The following is a 23,563-nucleotide window of genomic DNA, read 5'->3' as shown; positions in this document are numbered from 1 at the left end:
TCCTTTTAGCTCCTTCAGAGGGTGGAACCACTGTCACACAACACCAGTCTAAGCCTCTTGCCAAGCTCCTTTCAGCAGCAGTCAGCAGCGTGACCCTATTCTGCACCAGACTGTGACCATGCCACGCTCCCTTCTCACCCTTGTTCTTGGATAGTTTGAAACTAGAAGACAACATTTCACTGCAGGCCTGGGAGTAAGAATTCTAAATTAATTGTGCTGTGCAGGTTTATTCTGTTAATAGCATGAGATGCTATAAATGCCTATTTACCAGTATAGAAAAACTGCCTGCTGTTTTAGTGTATAATTGGATTCCATGATTTATTTCATGCTGTATGAAATAATAAGCATAGGCTGGCTCTGACTTAGGCAGGCTTCAGCTCTGACTTATGCTCTCATAAACCTAGAGTAATTTGTTTGACTGCAATGGAATTACTGTGGAGTTTCATAGAGTTATAAAATCACCTGAAGAGTCTGTTGTAAGTATATTGCACATGAAAAGGAAGGCAAGGGGAACTGCTAAATTCGGTTCTGAGGGCCTTTACCTAAATTTTCTATATCTAAGTAGAACATTCTCATACTAGTTGGCTTCTTTAATTTCAAATAAATTCAGTACGGGTAATTACTACATTTTAATTACATTCTGAAGTATCCTTGGAATCCAGAACAAATAATTTGCCAATACTCAGACTAGTAGTATTGGATGCCTCATTGTCGATAAAAACATTTCTTCTGCTATATTGAAATCTCAGGTCCACTAGTAGAATTTGACTGGAAATGAAGTATTGAAGTCTTAAACAGTAAACTCATCACTGTTCTTTTGTCTGAAATCAGAAACATATGATTTTTCTTGTATTTATCTGACATAAGAGGAATATGACAAATAAGTACATTTTACTGAAATTAAATTGTGGAGTAGAATCTGGCTTGCATTTGACTGCTGCCTCAGCATAACATTAGGGAGATTGCAGTCCTGGCACATTTACCTTTCCCTTCAAATGTTCTGCCAAACTCCTGACTCTGTAGACAAAAGAAATCATGAAAGAGGTTAGGGCTTGTTGGCATTGATGTTCTGTGGTCCACACATTGAACATACTATGAGGAGTCAACCAAAAACACCCCTACATCTCTATTTGGATACAACATTTAAAATTTGTATTTGTTTGTTAGAATGAACTAGTTGCATAAGAAGGCCAGTATGCTGCTGCATGAGCTGTCATTACCCAACAAAATTGCTGGCAACAGTTTTATCCAAAAAGATCAATGCTACCTATTTCCAATCCTTGAAGAGACTGTTTTAAAAGACAACATTCTACTATAGCATTTCTAGTTTACTGATTACATATTTATTATTTTAGCAATTATTCTAAAGGAATAGCTTATGAGACAGTACCCTCAGTGCTTACCCTTAGGGTTAAGGATAGCTGCCAGCATTTTAAGATAAACTTACTACAGGACTAAGCAATATTTTGGTCAAAAAAAATGCAGGATTGTAGCCAAATGCAATAAAGATGTAGTAATTAAAATAAAATGGAAGTATGTCACTTATATTATGAGCCAATTGCAGAGTAAAAAGAATTTTAAAATAAATACTGTTTTTACCACGTTACCAAAAGTTGCTGTCTTGGCAGCTTGGAATATACAAATCAGGGACCTTGATCATACAAATGATCCTTTCCCTCTCTGAGTTGCACCATTTATACTATGCAGCTGTTTACACCAATAAACTTTTGCAGAACATGAATCGGGGAAAGAAGAATTCAGGTTTCCAGTTGCAAGACAAAATCAGAACATTTCAAATCGTATACTTCAAGCCCAAAAGATCATTTTTAAGAAATGCTGTCAAATAGTTTTCTAGCTGATTATTTGAGAAATGGGTGGGTTTTTTTAAGCCTAAATATTTTCCAGTATCTGCCTATACTGTGGCACAGCCCTTTTTCCTGATTTAGCTGTATGTCCAGAAATAATAAGCTTTCGGTGAGGACAAAAATCAAAGTATTGGTGCATGTGGTTTAGAAATAACTCACTGGCGGTATATAGCTTATGCTTTACATAGTTTTCATTCTTTAAGCTGTCAGTTTAATTATTTTTTCTTGTTTACATTTTATGACTGATTTGTTTTAGGGCTTAGTGAACTATGGACAAAAACTCAAGCGAAAATCATGCAAATACATCCTGGGAAAAGCAAATTGAAACTAAATGCTGCATTTTAAAGTTCTAACAATCATACACAATAAAAAAAGTTTGGTTGTTGACTTGGGCATCCATTGGAGCAGGCATGGCTGAGCTATGGGAAAATTTGACAAGACTGTTCATAGAAGGAATGTGAGCAGTTGCAGTAATTTGATAATCCACATTAAAACCCCTTTTTGCATAAAACTCCTTCCAGCAACTCAGGATAGAGAAAAGAGACTGTACTAATTCTTAGAGACGATTGTATTGAATTGGGCTAAAGAACGTTGTGGAAGTAATAGCTCATTCAGTAATAAATCTTACTGTACATTTTACAGGGAAAAAATATCTGGTCTCTTGGGTTGTTGTCATTCTGGCATCTTTAGACAGTGTTACATGTACTTTAAAAAAAAAGCTATACAACAGCATTGCCCTTTGTGGGCTGTAGTAAAGCATTTTTAAGCAGAAATGTGAATGCTCTCATTAAACTGTTCAATCAGTGTTCTCTTAGGAATAGCAAATGTTTATTTAAAAAGGTCACAGGAAAAAAATTCAACACAGCTTCTGGGAGGCTGGAAGCACGTTAAGTGTGGGAGTTCATAGAGCTGCTGAACTGCAAGGTAATAGTTGGATTGAGAACAAGACACGGCAACATGCTGTGGGCTTGTTTTGACTGTAAATGATTTGGACTTTGATGAGTATTCTTGTGTGCAAGATCTGTTTCTTAGCGACAGAGTAGTGAGAAGTAAGTTGGCAATACGTACATGAAGCATTCTGAGTCAGAAGTAGCTTTTTGCCTGTGGATGCAGCGGGGTGTCATAGCAGTGCTTGCAGTGGGTAGTCAGGACCTTCAGAATGTTCCTCCTACATATGGTACAGGATTCTTTGTGGCCCTGCACTAATGAGCTGAGTTAATCCTCTTGGGCAAAGAAGGCAGCACCAGGACATCCTAATTATAGCCCTAGCCCAGGTCTGTTCTTCACTCAGCCGCTTAGGGCAGAGAAGCAGCCATGCAAGGTGAGCTCTAGCATGGGAAAGAGATAGAGCAACAAACTCAGTTAAGGCATCTCTTTTACAAGTCTGCCAGCCTATGTAGTCCTGTCAAAGTCTGGCACTTACAGCCTGCCACCTTCTTGGGAGGGATCCTGAAGTTCATTTGTACTTAACTTTTTGAGTATACCATAGAGACAGAGACATTTCTTGGAGTGAGATTTGTTTCTGTTTCTTTCTGCTTTATTTTTGCTGACTCTACAGTGGAAGCTGACTATCTATTTACCTAACAAAAATATTGTGTTGATACAAATTTTGTCATGTATTTGAATTGAGAGACTTAACACCAGTTTTTAATATATAACTTCTTTCACAAACCAGAGAAAATGGAAGTTAAAGGATATATGACTTAGATTTTAATTTGTTTTGAAGTATTGCCACACAATTATTTTCAGTGGAGTTCTGCCAAATTCCATCCAGGTAAGGAACTTGGCTTGTAACCTTTTTTTGTTTTTTTTAACCCTTGCTTCCAAACCCTCACCTGACTCTACTTTTACATTATTCTTCACTTACACATTTTACATGTAGTTCTGTATCATGACACAGGAACAAGCTTGAGATATGATCCTTATCTGAAGCTAATCTTTATTATGGTTTTAGTTTGTTGATTTTAATTGCATTATAGTAATTGAGGACCACATTCAGCCTTTCTGATCCAGAATCAGTGATTCAGTTTCATTTTGCTTACTTGTTTTGACTCACAAAACAGGTGAGTCAAATACAAAATCATGTATTTGCATTACTTTTGTAATAAAAAATACCAGAAGAGGTATACATAAAGCAGAATGCTGTAATATTCCAACCGAATTTGATTTTATTCTCTGCAGATTTGGTAAATGTAAACACCGAATCTGAACACCTAACTATATCATTTCACTGTATTTTGATGTAGGACTTCCTTTCATTTCAGCAGTATGGCTATGTTTGTTATAACATCAAATGTGTGAGAGGTTTATTTTGTATTTATCCTTTTTTTTATAGTCTTTCCTTGACACAGAATCTTACCTTGAATTTGAGTGTAAATAGATGACTATCTCTTTTTTCAATATGGAGTATACATGCTTGCAGCAAAACACAGTCTTCTGATACCCTGATCCTGTCCAAAGTGGAAACAGTCGTGGCAGTGATGTTTTTCTCTGTTGCATGTATCTCAGTTATTCTGCAAAACACTTATCACTTTGGTAATAATCCTAATAGTTAAGATCCACCAAGAATTAATGTTCCAACTCCACTCAGCAAATTATCTGCAGTTCCTATATACAATACTTATAATCCTGGTTTTTATATCTAGTATAAGGGTATGTATGCCTCATAAATAATATTAACAAGAACTGGAAGATTTAAAAACTTCTTTTTGCAGAGTTCTGGAACATTTTATAGTGGAAGATCATATTATAGATGTGTGCAGCCTTGGTTTTCATGCTGAGTACCTTGCAGAATGTTGAAAATTTGGTAGCTTGGCCTCCACGTATGATGGGGGGGAGAGAGGACTGATGGTAGAGTGGTGAATAACAAGGAAAAGAGGAGATTTGCTTTGGGGCCATTAAGAAATTGGGGAGAGGGTTGGTTTTTTTTCTTATTACGCAAAAACTTTTGCTTTATTGCTTTTTCCGAACAAGGTTTTGTTTTCATCCAGATTTTCCAGTTGATTCCAACTGTAGCTCACATTTAAATATCTTTTCTTTTGAAAGCCCTGGAATTTAGGTTATTGACTGTTGAGTATTGCTGATTGCTTGCTGGGAAAGAAAGCAGTATTGATGATTAATGTAATAGAAGGCAATTGTTACATCAAATTCTGATTTTTTTATATAGGAAGATTTCCATACAAAGATTATAATGTGTTATTTACAACACTTCAGAACATTGTAGCCTTTTATAGATGTAGAGCAAATCTTTCTTTTAGCCATACAAAAAGAATCTGATAGTGTTATTAAATTTCAGCTGTAGAAGCACAAAGAACATGCTGTGTGGCAGAGTGAGTGCATGAACAGAGTTCGTCACTTTGAATTAGTACCTCTGTCTGCTTTGTCCTTTTTATTCCCCGTTTTGTTTTTAAGTAACTCAAGCAATTTATTTTCTGTATTTCAATTTCTCAAGTTGCATAATGGTAAGAATAATTTACCTGTATATGGACTAGGCTTTGTAAAGTGCCCAGAACCTCCCTCTGGCTAAACTGAATGTATCTTCAGAATTTTATTTATCAGCTCCAGCAGCTCTGCCTCAAACACTGAACTTCTTTACAAAGGTATTAGTGCCAGGTGGTTAATCCCTTTTGTTGTAGGTGTTTTCACTTTCCTAGCTCTGTTGCACTAAAAGCTGGCCCTCAAGCATCTCTCTAGATGAATTTGACAACACTGGAAGAATGGCTTCACTCTGTTTAAAAACTTCATTTTGTATGATTACTGTTATGTTTGGGATTCGACGGCTTTGATTTCATTTTTTTTTAATGTAACTCTTTGTTTTACAGATGAGGGCAGGAACGCAGTTGACCATGCAGGTGGTGCACATATTGTAGTAGACCATTTAAGGTCACTGTGCAGTAAAACAGATCCAGCCAGTGAGAAGCTCTTGACTGTCTTTTGTGGCATGCTGATGAACTATAGCAATGAGAATGGTAAACAACACCGAAAATTTGCTTTCTGTCTACCAGGAGAACAACCCCAACAAAAAAAAGATAAAAAGTTAAAGTCATCTGTAGGTTTACATTGTGGATACTAAGCTGTTCTGAAAAGATGAAGGACCTCAGTTCACATATACAGTTTTCTGTGTCAGTAAAATTATGTTCCCCAAAAATACTAGATATATTCCTGACACAATTCCATATAGTATATTGTATAAAGTTTTAAGATCAACATCTGGAATTCACTTCTTTTAAAAGCACTGCATGAAGATGTATCGTACGCCTTAGGAAAAAACCAGATTACAGAAGTTAATTAGAAGGCTACATTCAGTCCTCTGTTTTTCATAAGACTAATTTGTTGCAGACATGCAGTGTTGTTAATGATTTGGGGGTATGTATGCCAAACAGTTAATAATTTTTCTCCTTGTGAAATGTAAATAAAACAACATGTTATGTTCTTCTAAGTTAAATGGGGAATCATTTATGGGTATGGTCAATATTGTTCTGTGTCTACAAATTTTTATGTTCTTTATCCCATTAATTGGAGGTGTTTAGGGGCTGGGGCAAAAACCAAGATAGTATCTTAAGTGAGAAACCCTTGACCACTGAGAGTAACAAAATAGCATTCTACATTAATTGTAGAAACTAGTACCTCGTTTGCTTCTGCACACAAGTATGTTAATATGCCAAAGCATATTTATAGTGTTCACACAGTTTCAAGCTTTCAAAATTTGAAGAAATTTGGGGTAAGTGAGGAAGGCTAAATAGGGGCTGCTCTCTTGACTTGCAATGGCACAGGTTGCAAATGTAGTTAGTAATCACTTTGTTCCTTCAGTCATGCCCATTTCATGAATTGCAATGTTTTATCTTAGGAAGAAATATCTTCTTTATTAGCTACTCACCATTTCTGGAAAGATATAATTTGCTGTAACTTCCTGTTACTCACTTTCCGATCCTGTGTTCCTAAAATTCTTCTAGTTTTCAGAATGGTTTTACTGTATACATTTTTAATCTGCTTTATCATCTCTTCTAGCATAATTTCCATGTGTGTTTTCTGTGCCATCTCTGTGGAGATCTCATCTCTTGGTGTTACTCATTCAGCTCCAAATACAACTGTTGTATGTGTCTCATCTCTTTCTCTTGTTCTTTTTTTCTCCTCCTCTTTTCTTTGTATTATCTAAGAATTCTTGTTTCCAGTACTTCTTCCATCTTCTCTAAAGAGCAACTTTCTAGTTCCTTTATTTCATATAGTCTTCAGGAGCTATTTTGCTTGATGTCTGCATGAGTGTCACATTTATTACATTTCATAGTGTTAACTCCATGTTTTCTTGGTTAAAATATTTGGGAAAAAAATATATTGTCACCTCTAAGCTACTGGAATCCTGTGTATTAAGTAAGACTAATGAGCATACAGTATACTTGGTAGCTCAAGACAGATGAGTCCGAAAGCGATGTGTAGAGATACTGTTATCAGTTTTGCTTCAGTGACCAAGCTCCCAGCAGATCTTCCCTAGGAAAACTAATTATGAGATAAATCTCCCAAACAAGCAGCTTCTGAACAGCTTAACTGTTATGAACACTGAATAAATGACTCATTCCATCTAGTTAGATAGCTTATTCTGATGCAATCAGTAAAGCAGTTTTGTAGTTCAGTGACAACTAGGAGGATTCACTAGCTGCTCTCCTCTCTGCTAAAGAACATCTTTCATCTCACACACTGACACAATATTCACAAGAGCTGCTGACGCCAATGTCAGAAGTGATAAATGCAGGAGTATTCCCAGCTCTTGGATTTGGGTGCACACCACCACCCTGTTCTGCCGCCACATCAGGAAGGAGTGCTGGGGGCTTACCAAACCTTCACCCTACCCCACATAGTTGGTGGTCTCCATGAGGAAGAGTTCCTTTTGGTGGGAACCCAGCTCGTGTTTGGCCCAGCACCCATGGGTATGCTGTGTAAAATTTGCTCATTGACTTGGGCAACCACTGAATTGAACCCCAAATAATATTAAAAACCCCAAAACAATATTAAAAAAAAATTAAGAAAAAAGGAGAAAAAGGATTTAGAGGACTAAATTTTTAGAAGAAAATTCAGTGACCGTACCTGTAGCATGTGAATGGAGAAATGCATAGTTGACCTGTCTTTCCAATTTTGTTTTAAGAACCACAAGTACAATTGGACCATAGTTGTGAATGGATCAAAAATATCACTTGTGGGCCATCATAAATTTTCAGGACAGCAGTCAATGTCAGCCTGAGATAACCACTTAACTTCCATGCATTGCAGCATCAGGTGGATAATATTCTGACTAAATGCAGTTCTTTGCTGACCTGTTAAACATCAAAACTGAGATTGTCCTGACAGTTAATTGTGGTCATAGATTAGTGAATATCATTTTCAGGATTTACTTACAAAGGTTTGGTCCCAGTTGCTTACGAAGAAGATAAACACTGCATTGGTTTTGCTGAAGGATGAGCAGTATGGGATTGCAGCCTAGAATCACGTTCTTTGTAGTTATGGAAACCAATTGGACAAAAATAAAAGGAAAAATATTAGGTAAGGAGGAGGTGTTCCAGTCTTTGAAATAGCACTTCTACCTTCTTTTTTCATGTTTCTGTAATCTTTTCCAGCTTAGCATGCTGTGTTACAAAATCACAGGTGGGGACTTTGAAGATTTCTTTACTGCTCTTAATGACTTGCACTCTTTTAAGTTGCACTAGCTATCTAGACAAGGACCATTACAGCAGAGTTGGCTCTTGGTTGCATCTAATTATCTGTGAACACCCTAATATTTTCCAATTATTACCATTTTATGAGCAAAGAGTATATGAATTGTTTTATTTGATTCTAAACAGTTTGTCATTCCCAGTCAACCAATTGCCTTTTTCCAATAGCTACTACTTTATTAGTAGTAACTATCAACTACCTCATTTTTTTTTTAACATGAGAGACTCGTTCTTGAGTACTTTCAGGGATTTATTACGCTGAGTTATGTAAAAAAGGCAACTGAAGAGCATCTACAAATAAGGTTTCCTTTTTCTAAACAGAGCAAATTAATGGAGCATACTTGTATCTCATCCTGATTCTGGACGCTCAGCTTGCAGTTGTAACTCCATTTATAACACTGTTATCTAAGCTTTGAAACTAAGATTCCTTTTACAAGGTTCTTGTGTCATCTGCTTGTGTTCAGGAATTATTTTTGCCTACTGTCTCTCAATTCTTTCTTTGCTTCCTTAGTATCTTATTTTATTAGTAACTACAGAGTTAAGAGGACAAACTCAGCTTTGGCATCTCTTGCAGTTCTTTCAAGCTGAAAAGAAAGTGTTGATATTTAATTGCATTGCTAGAAATCAGAGGGGTTTTTTCTTATGGAAAACATCCCTTTGCCTTCAGCTTAGGTTATCTTGACCCTCTTGTCATAATCGTATTTTACTACACAAATTCAATCACAAATAATTCATTCCTGCTTTCCATTATTAGTCTCTGTGTAGCTATGAATCTGCTTAAGAGCAAGAAGCAAAGCAGGCTTGGATAAAGAGGGAAAAACTAATAACTAATCTAATAAAACTAATAATCATATGCAAACACTCTTTTACTTGAGTTAGAAACATGAGTAGTTATTCTGCAGATCTCATAATCCTGTAAGCCAAGACTATTTGCAAGTTAATGGAATCAGTCTGTAAGGTAACTAATTGTCTCTTGAGATCTCTAAAACAAACCATGAAAGCCTTTTTAAAGAAATACAGAAGTTATGCAAGAACTAGGCTAATTGGCTTATTAGGTAGTCAAATTAGAGATTAGAAGTTAGCTGGATACAGTATGGATGTGTGAAAGTATACATACATTTATATATATGGGCATATAGTAGATAAAAATAATTATGTTTATAGATTCTTTCATCATTTCATTTCATATTAAACTTCAGTCTGTCAAGGTTCTCTTTCCTTCAGTGCCTTTGTAAAAGGTGACATCTCGATGTTAAATCATACAACTGCCAAGCCTTTCTTATTCTCACAAAACTCTTAGCAACTGGAATGAATGCTGGGGACTGATGTGCACTGTTGACCATCTGCAGAAGTTATGTAAATACACAAGAAATGGAAGGGAGATTTATGACACCATTATTATGGTCTAAAAGCAATATTTCAATAATGCTTCCTCCTAAGATTTACCTTTGCTAATTTTCATGCTTGCCGTGGTTTTTGTTTCGTTTACATCACAGCTAAAGATGTCTAGCATGCTTTCAAGACTTAAATATATTTAAATGCAAAGTAACCTAAAGTATGTAAAAGCAGATGAAAAGTATGTTCCTTATGATAGTGAGATAATCAATACAATCACTTTTATGTTATGTGATGATTTAATATAGCTGTGGGGATTGCAAGCAGGTTTCTCTAGGGTATGAAATCATGCCACCAATTTGTACAAATTCCTTCAGCATTATAATCACAGTTGCTTATGGGACACAAATGATGAGTTGTTTTCTGGAATTCTTTTCAAAATCATGAACTAGCCTAAATCAGAGTTTTAAACAAAAATGCCCCCGATAAAGTTCTCAATTTGGGATATTCTCCCCAGATCTTACTCTTTTGGAGTTTCCATGTGTGTCACCGAAGGACATGGAGCCATTGAAATTCAAGTTTTAGGTAGGTAATTCTTTGTGCTGGCGCATGTATTGATTGCCTTTTATATACCTGTATATGCATCTGTACAGCATCACTGTCAGTGCTTTTCACCCCAGAAGAACACAGAGGCATTTTACTAGTGCAACATGTGATAGCAGTGTAAAATGTGGCTTTGAGTCATAAATTCAGAAGAGGCATTCAGTTTTTCATGCTTCCTGCTCACTGTGCATAAAGTTCTGCTTAGGAAGCTGTTTCATCCTGAGACACGATGTTGCCTGGCTTCATGGCTTGCTTTAGTCCTGTGTCAGGCAACTGCTTGTAGGATGGATGCATGTGTCCCCTGAATTTGTCTCTTGCTCTGGTAGGGCATTAACACTTCCTGCAGTGAAAGGCCAAGATACGCAGTTAATCCAAGTTACCCAGTCTGAGGTCTTTCCTCGGACAGATACAGAACTGCTGGCAGTCTTTTCAGCTAAGACTGAACCACTTAGATGCTTTTAATTTCTCTGAACTAAAAAGTGCTGTAGGTCTCAATACCACTGAGATGCCTAATGCTTTTCTCTTGAACTGCTTAATAGACTTTGCTAGAGAAAGAACCTCCTATTGGTGGTAATGACAGATGTAAATGTCAAGTCCAGAATTTGTATGGCAAGCCCAAGCTTAAGTATAAACATTGCAAATAGCTGCTGGCAGCCTTTTATTTTCAAAGATCTCACCTCCTATGCAGCTTTGTGACTCATGGGGTTGTCCTGTCTTCATCAAAAGAGAAAATTTATCCTTTCGCTTACTGCTGTTAAGGCAATGGTTACCCTACTGACAATTCTTGTAATGCCATTCTTACCACTGGAGACAATTCCTGTACTCAGGTGTCATCCTTCTACTCCAGGGAAATGAGACTGGTATGGAGTCTGGTATAATACCTGACTTTTGACCCAGTACAATTGTCCTTTCTTAGTATATGGGTTTTTTTTCCTTTTTTTCTTACTTGGAAATTCTAGAGGCCCTTCAGTCAGTGCACTCCATGCTCTCCTGACCAACAATATATCTTTCTGTTTGGCTCTAAAGATTCCTATTTCCTTTCAAAGATGGATGTGGTTTCCCTTTTTCCACTCATCTTCTTCTCCATGCTTTTTATATATTTTGTATGAAGAAAGAGACAGCAGATAAAAAAAACCCTCCTCAAAATTGAGAGTTTATGCTTCTGATGTCAGAATGAAGTCCATAGAGATTGTCTCTTTGTCCATTACAGTTGGATAAAGTGATTTTTAGAGTGACTAAAGGTATAGTCTAGTAACAAAGCAATTTCTTTCCACATAATGTTCTATGGCATTTGTGGTTTGTGTCTTTGTTCTCCCACTCTCCATGACTACCAGTTTTCCTTCAGAATTTTTAAGTGTCTGCAGGGGACAATCACAAAACAAGGACAAAAACAGATTATTTACCAGTAACTTGAGTTCTCCTACACAATAATTTTCTCCACAGAACCATCTCCCCCTGCTCCAATTTTCCTATTCAGAGACAGATTTTTACAGTCAGTTTGGATTGAAGTAGGAGGGTGTAGTAGTGACTCACACATCTGCCAGAGGTAAAATGGCATTCAATGCATGCGCTAGTACAATTTGTACTTACCTGAAATTTGACAACTTCAACAGCTCTTTGGTGTCTGACATGGCGTTCTCATAAATTTCACTAAAGATCATGAATCTGTGGAAGAGATAATCCCTCTCCCCAAAAAAGGAAATTCAGTTACTGGTAAGTAATACAGTTTTATTAAAGATGTCAAGCCATAAGGATTCCTGCTCATCCCCACTAACCTGTAATAACCAAGGCTTTTACTTACTTAGTGTACCAAATTGATAATTATTATAAAAGTCTTTTATGCTTAATAAAAATGAGCTAAATATTCTGGAATATTTTCATAATTTTTATTATATGAAAATTTCAAACACATTTGGCAGAATTTTGAGGGCAAAGAGCTTTTTGAGAGCATGAGATGGTACTAAATTTGCTAAACTTAAGATGTAATATGTTTTTATCTCCCTGTAAAAATCTACAATTTTTTATGGCTCTGATCCCACAGATATAAAACCTCCAACTGATTTCAGTTGCCTAGAATGAATTCCTTAAAAAGGAAAACAACAAAAAAAAAACCCCAAACACAAAAAAACCCCCAGAATTCTCCTGTAGGGCTTGACCCAAAGCTAAATGAAGTAATACAATTCTCTTGACTTCACTGGGGCTTTGGATCCTTGTCTTTTGGGTCTGTAACATTTAAACATAGTCAAAGTGCTTGGAAACAAAGGAAAAAAGATGCTTAGGAAAATTACTAAACAACATCTGGTGTGTTTATTTAAGTCTGCTTCATTCTATTCAACTGTAAAACAATGTTTTTCTTCTTTGCTATGTTATAGGTAAAATGTGTAAGAGACAATATCGTTATAAATAATCTTTCAAAACAATCATGTTTCTGCCTAACCATCAAAGCATCTTTCTATTTGCAGACATCTAGGAGCAATAACTTTCTTACTTGTAAATACTATAAACCTTCATCCTATGCAAGAAATTATCAGAATGGCTTCTAAGGACTTTTCTTAAACCTTCCATTTTTTGTCTTTATTAAACTTTCTTTTTTCTCAAGCTCCTCATAATCTACATTGTGACTTCCTGTGTTTATAAAACTTTTCGTGTTTATTTCAGTGCCAGTTTATATTCATCCTAATTTTAATTTTCCAGTTTTGCTCTTTAATAATAAAAGAGTATGTAGAAAAAGCTCTCAGATAAATAACTATTTCACTGACCTAGTTTAGGTTGATTTCAGCCGGCTTGTCTCAGTGAGCCCAGAATCAAACCCGACATGTATTAAGAACCTGATAACCACAAAATTGTCAGTAGCTGCATAACTCATTATACCCTATGACCAGATCAGGAAGGAATATTTCTGGGAATACATCCCATTGCCAGGGACAAGGAGAATTATGAGTCCATATCTCAACTCTGGACCTGATAGTGTAGCAGAATAGAGGAGACAGACATTTAAATGCTGCTTAGCCTAGAAGTTGCTTTGTGTGAAAAATGCTTTTTTGGTTAAAGGAATGGTACTACGAACAGAAATGCTAACTCACTGTTGTACTCTCTTTTTATGTAGATACGTTGCAGTCACAGCTTATCAATATGGGTGTTATTCCTACGTTAGTGAAATTGTTGGGTATTCATTGCCAAAATGCAGCTCTGACAGAAATGTGCCTTGTTGCATTTGGCAATTTAGCAGAACTCGGTAAGTCCATGATATTAATCTCAAATTCACATTCAGTTAAGTCTTAGTTAAAGACTAACAAAAGCTTTGCACCGATGCTTGTTCCATTCCTTTTGGTACATTCTATAATAATAGACAAGCAGTTTCTGCTTATTTTCCGTAGAATCTATAATTGTCTTTTTTTTTTGCCTTCAGTAATTGAAATTTATTTGGGTGCTTAATACAGTCTTATGTTTTATGTTAATGTTCTTCAGTGCAACTAAACACGTTTTAAATTATCCAAACAGTATTTCCATAGCACTGCTACTTACTGTGAATTGTTTATTAATAATATAAATATTGTGTCCTGGTGTAGGTCCACAAAGTTTTATCAGGATTAACTTAGACTCATGAAAATCTCTGAATGAAACTGAGACAGGCACAGTTCATTTATCTGCCTATACAATATTCTTTTAGGTGAAGAGTTTTAACATGTTCTAGTCTAAATGCTTCCATGTATAAGTCATGAATAGATGTTATCTTTAGCAATTTTAGTTACAACTTCATTTAAATTGAAGTTTGTAGCCCTGCTTTGATCCAATGTCTTTGCAACTGGATTAGTTTTCATTGGAATTCGATCAAGTGTAAATCAACAGGTTGTTACAGCCTATGTTTTATTATCACTTGTGTTTTACATTGCTGTTCTTTTGCTAACCTGTTCAATGAAATTTTAGTCTTAAGAGTTTTTTTGCACTGCACTAGGATAATATAGCAGTTATGATATCATCCTGTTTTTCTGAGAACATTCAGCAGTTCAAAACATGAAAAATATATCTCTGAGTTTGGTTTGTAGTGTTTGGTGGCCTGAGTTCATAGATTCCAAGGCCAGAAAGAACATCATATCTAGCAGTCTGATCGTACACACGATACCTTCACTTACAGTAGACAGCTCCTCTTAACAACTCAACAACAGAAAGAGCCATCAAAGTAGCACTAAAGAAGTTAATAGATGACAGGTCTTCAAGATGGGCACTGTGTACTGTATGTGCACAACAGAAAGTATAATAAGAGTCATACTCTGAAAATTCTAGTGCTTAGATGCAACTAAAACCATAAGGATATTAAATACAAGAAATGGTAGCCTCATGGAGAACTACATCACCTTTCCCTCTTTGGAAAGATCCAGCTCTGTCCTGTTGAGGAACAAGAACCATGAGAAAGAAGCTTAACAGTAGCTGCTTCCTTTCCTGTTATATGATGAAAAGGTCCTCATTCTTTAAGATTGGCACAAAATTAATTTAGTTTGTAATACTTTATTCTCCCTTAAGCAATAGTTTAGTCAATCACATTGAAACTGTATTATTTTATTTTTGCCTTGTAATTTCAGGGAATTTTTTGGTGGAGTTACCATTTTGCATCACTTAAGAGACAACTGCATTGCACAGATCCCTTGGAAAGCATTATATGACTCTTATTCTCTGCCAAAGCAGGGCACAAACCAATAAAAAGAGTGATGAATCTCCTTTTAAAAATACTGGAAAAATCGAAAATCCACTTAGAATATGCTGTGCAACTGTGCAGAGTGAGAGAAAACAATAATGGAATGTGCACAAAAGAGTCTAGGTCTTCAGTTCATGCTTTTCCCGAGTCCTTGGGGTCAGTTCTAGATTAAAATAATCCCTAACCATCCATCAGAGCAATAGCAAAGGTGCTGGAAGATTTTCTAACTACAGATGGCCCTCAGGAGGTGGCAACTGGAGAATGCAGAACACCAGCCCTACCACCTGCATCCCTTGTAATACTGCCAGGGAGGAGGAATATGATACGGGCAGTGGAATAAGAGATGCTTTTGTTGAATGTACATTTGAAGATCTGCTGGCTAATCTGCTGGTAGGAAGCCCACCCATCTCTAAAAGCTGCTTTATGCTCTCTGTGCAGGGTGAGATGGCCCAGCAACAGCCACACACAGATTTAAAAAGAAATGTCAACATCGTGAAACCATGTAAATATTAAAGCATTGAGTGCAAATCTTCATCTTTCCCATAGAAAGTGTGGTATATACCCTGCTCTTCTTCCTGTTAAGATGAGGGAAATCAAAGACTTAATATATATTTTTGTACTGTTACTGTTTCTATAGCTACCTTTACATTTTGTTGGGCAAAACCAGCCCCAACAGCCTTGATCGTATATTTATATAGTTTTTACAGCCTTAATCATAATAAATTCAGGTCAGCACATTTATCTGAAAGTGTGAGACATGTATCTTTTCATTTTGTGACAAGCAGGAGTCTATTGTTCTTGTCTGTCAAGAGCACTCTTAGTCATCTTACTGTGAATAAACATTTTACCAGTGAATAAACCTGGTAACAAAGAGAAAAGAAATAGTCCTACCTTTTGATGTGGTTTGTTTACTTCATACTGAATTTTTCCTTCTACTTCACAGAGTCAAGTAAGGAGCAGTTTGCCTACACAAACATTGCTGAAGAGCTTGTGAAACTGTTCAAGAAGCAAATAGAGCATGATAAAAAAGAGATGATTTTTGAAGTTTTGGCTCCCCTGGCAGAAAATGGTGAGAATTTTTTCTTGCACTATATTTTACTCATTCCCTTCTGTGTATTTTGGTATATTGGTGTCTCTTTCAGGGACTAAATGCAGAGTAACTGGCTGCTTTGTTCAGAAGCCACTTTCAGTTCTAAAGCTGCACATTTTTTCCAAAATATATTAATTTATTATATAATAACTAGCAAGTTGCTCTGAGTTATTCCATTCTCAGGGACTGACATGGAATAGGGTTGAACGTTTTGTGTATTTGACGTATTTCAGTTCAAATGCTTAATTTTTCTTAGACTATGTTTTTTAGTTCCAGGTAGATTTGAGAAGTTCACTGCTGCTGACCGTAACTCAGGTGCTTGCATGTACGAGGTAGTCAGCTGAACATTTCCACTGTGAATTCAAGGCATACTTCAATGAGTTCACTGTGCTGGTACTATTTAGGTGCTTTTGATTGCAGACAATTAGCAATAGGTCAGAAGGAAAAAAACATCTAAATTAAGTATTTGCAGAGTCTAGATTTTGGTGGTTGGGGTGTTTTAAGCTTGTTTCTTATTTAGTTGTTGATTAAGCACATTGGTGTAGCAATTTCAGTTTCAAATCACAAGACATCTGCAACCCGATATTCTGGAACTAAGGGAATTCTCTATTTTTTAAAGCACCTCAGTGCAAAAGTGCCTATCTTAAAAAAATCCCAACGGGATATTTTACATTCCCTAACAAAGTTCATGAGAAGGTCAGTTGCTCTTAGAGGAACAATGAATTTCACTCAGGCCAGAAGCCTACTGACACCAGGAAACTGAGAGTCAGACACATCCTTCACCGGAGGTAGAATACACTTCCTCTCCCATCTGTGGCTTGTAAACTATAAGAAAAAAATATTTCCAAAGCTTTGGCCTTTACAAGTATTTTAACTTGGGTTAAACAGCTTATTGTTAAAACACCATTTCATGCGGAAAGGTGAGAGAAATCTATTTCTTTGCACACTTCTGCAGAGCTTTGTGACTGTGTTTTCCAAAACCAGCATGCAAAAACTACCAGAATCACTTTCATGTGTGAAAAGACTTAATAACAGCATCAGACGACTTGCCATTCCATCTTAACAGAAAGGGAGTTTAGGCATGTGAGGAGATTCCCAGCTCCAAGTTCACAGGGAAGTATCTGTTAAAGATTTTGTTGTTGTGGAAACAGGAGATAAAACACTGTTCCCAGGTTCTATGTCACCACCTGAAAAACGTATTTATTGCCTTCTTGAGCCTTGTTTCTAGTAATAACTAAGAAATGTGTTTGCCTCATCAATTTCCAGTTTTTCTTCAATCACAACAAACTTCCCTCCAGATCCAGCCTTTTGGATTTGGCCTTACTGTACTCCTGCTGCAGCCCTTTCAATGAATGGCAAAAATATTGCCTCAACTAAGAGAAATTGCTTGGTCTAAGATTTCATCAAAAAGTTCTGTATTTTATACTTATTTGTGTCAGTGAAGTCACAAATGTACACATTCTGTACATGAAACAGAATAAGAAACCTTAAGTTTGTTCTGCAGCATAGTCCAAAGTCTGTGGAAAGCATGAACACAGCACAGTCCTTATAAGTCTGCTGTGTCATGACTGAGATGCCAGAAGTTTGCTGTAGAGAAATATCCTCATTTTTGAGAAGTGAAGGACTCCACAGAGCTTCAGTGTATGGTTGTGCTCTAAAGGCCGTCCAGGGAGCGCCTGCTAGAGGAGTAATAACAGAAGTTGGCCCTAAGAATTTCAAATAAAGGAGTTGCAGGTTTATGTACACAAGCCGTCAGTGAAACCAGTGACTTCACTACTTCTCACAGTCTGTCCTGTGTGTGTGTGCGATAGGTGTATTTAAAATCCTGATTCTGACTCCCATTATCCATGCTATTCTTCAGATGTCATTAAACTGCAGCTGGTTGAAGCAGGCTTGGTGGAGTGCTTACTTGAGATCGTCCAGAAGACTGTGGACAGTGACAAAGAGGATGATATTGCAGAGCTGAAAACAGCTTCTGACCTTATGGTTCTGTTATTGCTTGGAGGTAAGTATGGGCTGTCACTGTCTTCTGCAAAGCAACAGCAGGTATTTGTAATGCTGTTTGGCTGCCAAATTTCACTATTCATTAATTTTCTAAATAACTTAGAGGACCTGCTACCCACCAGGCAAACATTTAACAGGTCAGATTTTGTCCTGATCCCACTGCAAGACTGTATTAATTGTAGTGCAACCAGCATAGCTTCACAAATATAAAGAGAAGTTTCCCTAACAAACACTTTTTTGGTTTGCTGACCATTTCAGCATTAAAGCTTGTTTAAATTGAATAAATTATTAGATAGAATTGCAAACTCTAAAGATTTAGGTTTCATTCTACCCTGTGTACCTGTCTGTGCTTTTTACCCCAGATGAATCCATGCAGAAGTTATTTGAAGGAGGAAAAGGCAGTGTGTTCCAAAGAGTGCTTTCATGGATTCCTTCCAATAGTCATCAGCTACAGCTTGCAGGAGCACTGGCTATTGCAAATTTTGCCAGAAATGGTAAGAACATGCCATAATAGCTTATGTAAATTTATGTGTGCCCTTCTATCATGCTCTATCTGTACAGCTACAAACAAAACCTGTGTCACAGTAAAGCTGGTGTTTATACAGCAACATCAGTAGTTTTATACTTTACAATCCTGAAAAGCATTAAGCTTACTTTAAAAATACTGTTTTGCATTTTTAGAGGGGTATAGGGGATTTCTGCCTTCTTCAGTGTTTCTTCTATCACTCTTCTAAGTTTGTCACGAGCACTGCAGCTCCCATTGATGATGGTGGTCAAATTCTAAACGATGAAATCTAGAAAGGAGGAAGGAAATAACCCTTCCATTCGTTAGACATTATCGTAAAAATCTTAGTAATGATCTTCCATTCACGAGTGACTTGTCTCATCTCGCACAGATGGAAACTGCATCCATATGGTGGATAATGGCATAGTTCAAAAGCTGATGGATCTGCTAGACAGACATGTGGAGGATGGAAATGTAACTGTGCAGCATGCTGCACTGAGCGCGCTCAGAAACCTGGCTATTCCTGGTAAGCCTCTCTTTGCATTGCTAACTACCCAAAGGTGACATTCTGCTCTCCCACTGCACCCCCCAGGGAATGAGGGTGGGAGAACTGACTGACAGTCCTAGAGGGAGATCACACTGCTGCTTTTCATTCTGCCCATCGTTGCTTTTGTGTCTGTTGCACAGCAGTTGTGACAAGCAGTTCAAAATACATCACAGGCCTGGTGACCGTCCTCTGCCCCCCTGATCCCACAGTATCTCCCACCAACAAAAGAGCAGCTTTGTAAAAGGCAAGGAGGTGAGGAGGCCTTGGATATGATTTCTCAAACCTTTTTGCCCAGAGCACTGCATTATGAGTTTTTTTGTTGCTTCCTTTGGGATCTTTCTCACAGCTGAGGATCCCCACCAGAGAACAGTGTCCACTTTGTTGAAACAATGCACCTTACTGTAACTTCCTGAGACTTTGAAAATTGCCAAATTAGATTTGGAGGTAGACTGTTAGAATAGCCAGCCTATTGCAATTAGTTACTGTTTGTAGGCAGTGAGCTGAATGCCAATTTTGTCATTTTTAATAACTTAATTTGTATGAGTTTTGATTACCCAAGCATAAAAGGTAGAGCACATGGACATAAAAAACAAAGCAAATCTGTAATACTTGTGGTATGCTTTCTTGTGCCAAGCCAAAAATCCATTTAACCATTTAACCTTATTTTACTATTTTCAGTTTTGACAAACCATAACTTTTTAGAAATGATCATGCATACATAACTAAACCCACTCTGCTTTAGTGGTATGCAGTTTGCTTACCTTTCTCAGGTGAGTCATTCTTCTCACTTCCATCAGTCAGCTTCCCTATAGCCTGTGCTCAAGGGTGTCTGCCAGAGACCTAAATAAGCTTCCCTGAACATTGTTAAAGAAAAATGAGCAAGTAATGACTGACCTCAGTGAGAAGCTGCTTGTTAAAACACTATTTTGAATATCAAATAAGTGCTTTTTTCTAAGTATGCTTTTGGGCAGGATTTGCACCTTAAATACATTTCAGGGAGCTCTACGAAAGCGGAGAGCGTAGACTAGCGGAGGGCATAAAAGAGAGGTTGAGGGAGGGTAGGGGGCAGTAAAAGGACTACAGACTCCAGACATGTCAGGCCAGTGTTGTTCTTATAAAGTAATGGAACTGGGTAAGAGGTTATTCTGCTAATTAGATGCTTTAGTTTCTTTGCCTGAGGAATAGAAGAGAATTGTTGGGACTCAGGGAAGTTACCTCATAATTTGGGGTGCAAGTATTAGCCTGGGCTTCTACCTGATGCATTTTGTGGAAGATGCCATTCCTAGACCAAGTGGAGAAGTCTAGCCCAAGTTTGTGTTCAGGCTGAACACTGAAAATTAGATGTGCATGCTAGGAAAAAGCACTTAATTTCACAGCTGTGCCTTAGGAGCCGTGACATTTTTCCATAATGCGGTAGCACCAGTGCACGCTCATGTTCCTGAAGTCTGTGCTCACAACCTATTTTTCAAACCACGTCTGAAGATTTGCTTCAAGACCATCTTGGAAATAAATTATCTTCCAGAAACGTTCTTGAGATCAATCCCTGTTCTTTATTCATGCAGTTGTAAATAAGGCTAAGATGCTATCAGCTGGCGTTGCAGAAGCTGTATTGAAATTTCTCAGATCGGAGATGCCCCCTGTTCAGTTCAAGCTGCTGGGAACATTAAGAATGTTAATAGATGCACAAGGTAAAAATAAACTGTTCTCTGTGTTAAGTGATTCTCTTTGGTTCAGTCTGTGACATGCTGCCAAGATTCTTAAAAGAGAGAAGCAGGGAATTTTTTTAAATTTTATTCCTGAAGTCTTGGAATAAATCTAATGCATATGCAAAGGGAGAGGAATGTGGGTTGATTTTTTCTTTCAGAACTCCTAAGCTGACTACTAAGGACCCTCCAAATAAGTGTCAAATACTTATTTACTTTTGAATTTCTTTACACTGTCACATCACAAGTATGTATTGAGGCGTGAGTGCTTGAAGCAACCACTCCTGTTTTGCTGTTCACTTACCGCATTTCCTGGCTGTACCTCACTCTTTGGAACAGGCTAATACTCTATTAATTAATAGACTGTAATTTCAAAAAGAACAAGCACCTTTGAGTTAACAGCACATTCCAGGATGAGGATTTATAAAATCAGAAGTCTGCTAAAAAACACAAGTAGTTAATGAGGTAAATTAGCTGCATATGTATTTTTGACCCAGTCCTGCAGAGTTTTTCAAAAGATCCATTATAGTTCTAGTAAAGCTATTACATGTGAAACAGAAATTCATTGAAGAAACTTACATGACTTAGTCTATCAAACCTAATCTAACTGACAGCAGAGCTCCCTTGTGGCAGCGGTCCCTGCTGGTTTTAAATTTTTGAGCTAGCTCATAGCTAACCTGGGGGTCTGACATCACCTGTATTTTCCCTGCTCTTAATCAGTGCATAAGCTTCATTAACTGGGCTGATAAGGTGTTTCCATTTTGACTGGCTTTTACTTGCTTCAATGCAGCCTAGACTTCTGCTGTTGTACTGCAAGCTAGTGAAGTTCTACTAACGCCTTCTAGTTAGTAACTTTCAGCTTGTTTTTCTAGCACTTGCTTAAAAAAAAGTGACAACTTTTTTGTTGTGTTGTTGGCTCCGGCATCGTGTAGCAGAAGCAGCTGAACAGCTGGGCAAAAATGTAAAACTGGTGGAACGATTGGTGGAGTGGTGTGAAGCCAAGGATCACGCAGGTGTGATGGGAGAGTCCAACAGACTACTTTCTGCACTTATACGACACAGCAAATCAAAAGTAAGTTAGTGGTGAAAAAGTGTAACTCTTAGTGTAACAACTAAGAGTTACTCTGCACTTGCTGTAGGTAGCCGACCCTTCAGCTCGCAATCCTTCTAGAGAGCCAGGTTGGGTATTCACGTGTTACATCTCCCCTGCCCAAGTCTTGACTCATTTTTGTTTTTAATGTATCCTGCAGCAGTTCGGCGTGCCATATTTTCCATGTTTTAGTGATGCTACATGTGAAGAATCATTGAGCTCAGTTGTTATGAACTTGCTATATATATTTATATAAAAATGAGATCCAGAAACAGTCTGTCCCCCTGCTTTTCTTATAGCATATTTCAGAGTTACAAGATTCTGTAAAGATTCATTAGAAATCATAATTTATCCCAAATTCTAACAAAAGCTAGCTTGCACGTGGCTAAAGGTATGATGTTAAGAGAAACTCATTTGTCTATCTCGTCACCTTCAATACCTTTCAATCAAATACCTTTACCTAAACAGTCCAAGCCTGCTGTCCTTGTTCAGGAGAGTATTAGGCAGAACATAGCCTCAGAAGGGACAAATGCATCTCCTCTGGAGACAAGCTATTTCAGGCTCAGACTTCCTTCAGCGTGTTCACTGATATGAACACAGGCTGCATTACTGAGCTTAAATAGCAAGTGTGATTTGGAGAACTCAGACTGTAACAGTGACCTCTTAATTCATGCATGGCATTTACAAAGTCAAAAACATAGTGTGGGCCTGATCTATACTGAGCCTCTCCAAGAACAAGTCAACAGGCCTTATAGAGATTTAAATCTTTCCTGGTTTCTAATATTACCTCTCTCTAATACCCATTCTCCATTTTATGTTCAGCCTCTCAAACTGATCAGGTTTCATTTCTCTGAGTTCTCATTTTTTCTACACCCACCCCACACAATCCCCAGCATGCGTGGAATGGCAAATGCCACCACAGATGCAAGATTTTATCAATATTCTTTACAGGAAAACAGAATTCAATTCTAAATATGGAGACACTACCAATAGCATGGAATAGATATTAATACAGCAGTTAACAGAATTGTCACAGGTGAATTTTTGTGTGGTTTATGTACTCATAGACGAAACTTGACTGGAAGAAGAAAACAGAGCTGAGGGGGTGGGTTTTTTTAAGCTTTTGCTGCCCTCTAGGTTTGAATATGAGTACAACTGTATGGTTCTTTACAGCATGTCAGATTTTAATTTGGCTTTTAACTTTAAAGGATTTGGAGTAATATTTACAAAGGCAACAGTAGTTTAGTTTTAGTCATTCTTAAAAACTGGAGTAGAGACTTTTGATTTTAGCCACACTAGCACCAAGCCATAAAAAATTTTGATGTCAATGATGCTGACTGATTCTTAGGGCTTATACAGCCAAAATTCCACACCAATTCAAATAGGACTTAGCAGTTTCTAGATTGTCTCAAAACTACTTTGGAGTT

At 37.3% G+C, this 23,563-nt stretch overlaps 1 protein-coding gene across 3 annotated transcripts in view; it reads left to right on the top strand.

Moving 5' to 3' along the window:
- RAP1GDS1 (Rap1 GTPase-GDP dissociation stimulator 1) overlaps nt 1–23,563 on the top strand; it is a 93,809-nt gene that overhangs the window by 62,748 nt on the left and 7,498 nt on the right. For 2 of the 3 annotated variants that reach the window (XM_039384236.1, XM_027738161.2), the window contains 8 exons: nt 5,687–5,833; nt 13,611–13,739; nt 16,141–16,266; nt 18,149–18,292; nt 18,654–18,785; nt 19,188–19,322; nt 20,906–21,031; nt 21,979–22,118. In XM_039384236.1, coding sequence (XP_039240170.1) covers nt 5,687–5,833; nt 13,611–13,739; nt 16,141–16,266; nt 18,149–18,292; nt 18,654–18,785; nt 19,188–19,322; nt 20,906–21,031; nt 21,979–22,118 — 1,079 coding nt within the window. The remainder of the gene's footprint in view (nt 1–5,686; nt 5,834–13,610; nt 13,740–16,140; nt 16,267–18,148; nt 18,293–18,653; nt 18,786–19,187; nt 19,323–20,905; nt 21,032–21,978; nt 22,119–23,563) is intronic. The other variant, XM_039384237.1, reaches the window with a different exon arrangement.

This window comes from Pipra filicauda, unplaced genomic scaffold (genome assembly GCF_003945595.2).
Source record: "Pipra filicauda isolate LSUMZ 115617 unplaced genomic scaffold, ASM394559v2 scaffold340_size778089_pilon, whole genome shotgun sequence".
In the NCBI taxonomy this organism is placed as follows: Eukaryota; Metazoa; Chordata; class Aves; order Passeriformes; family Pipridae; genus Pipra; species Pipra filicauda.
The sequence above is the reverse complement of the archived record's forward strand: the minus strand, read 5'-3'. Positions and strand labels throughout refer to the sequence as shown.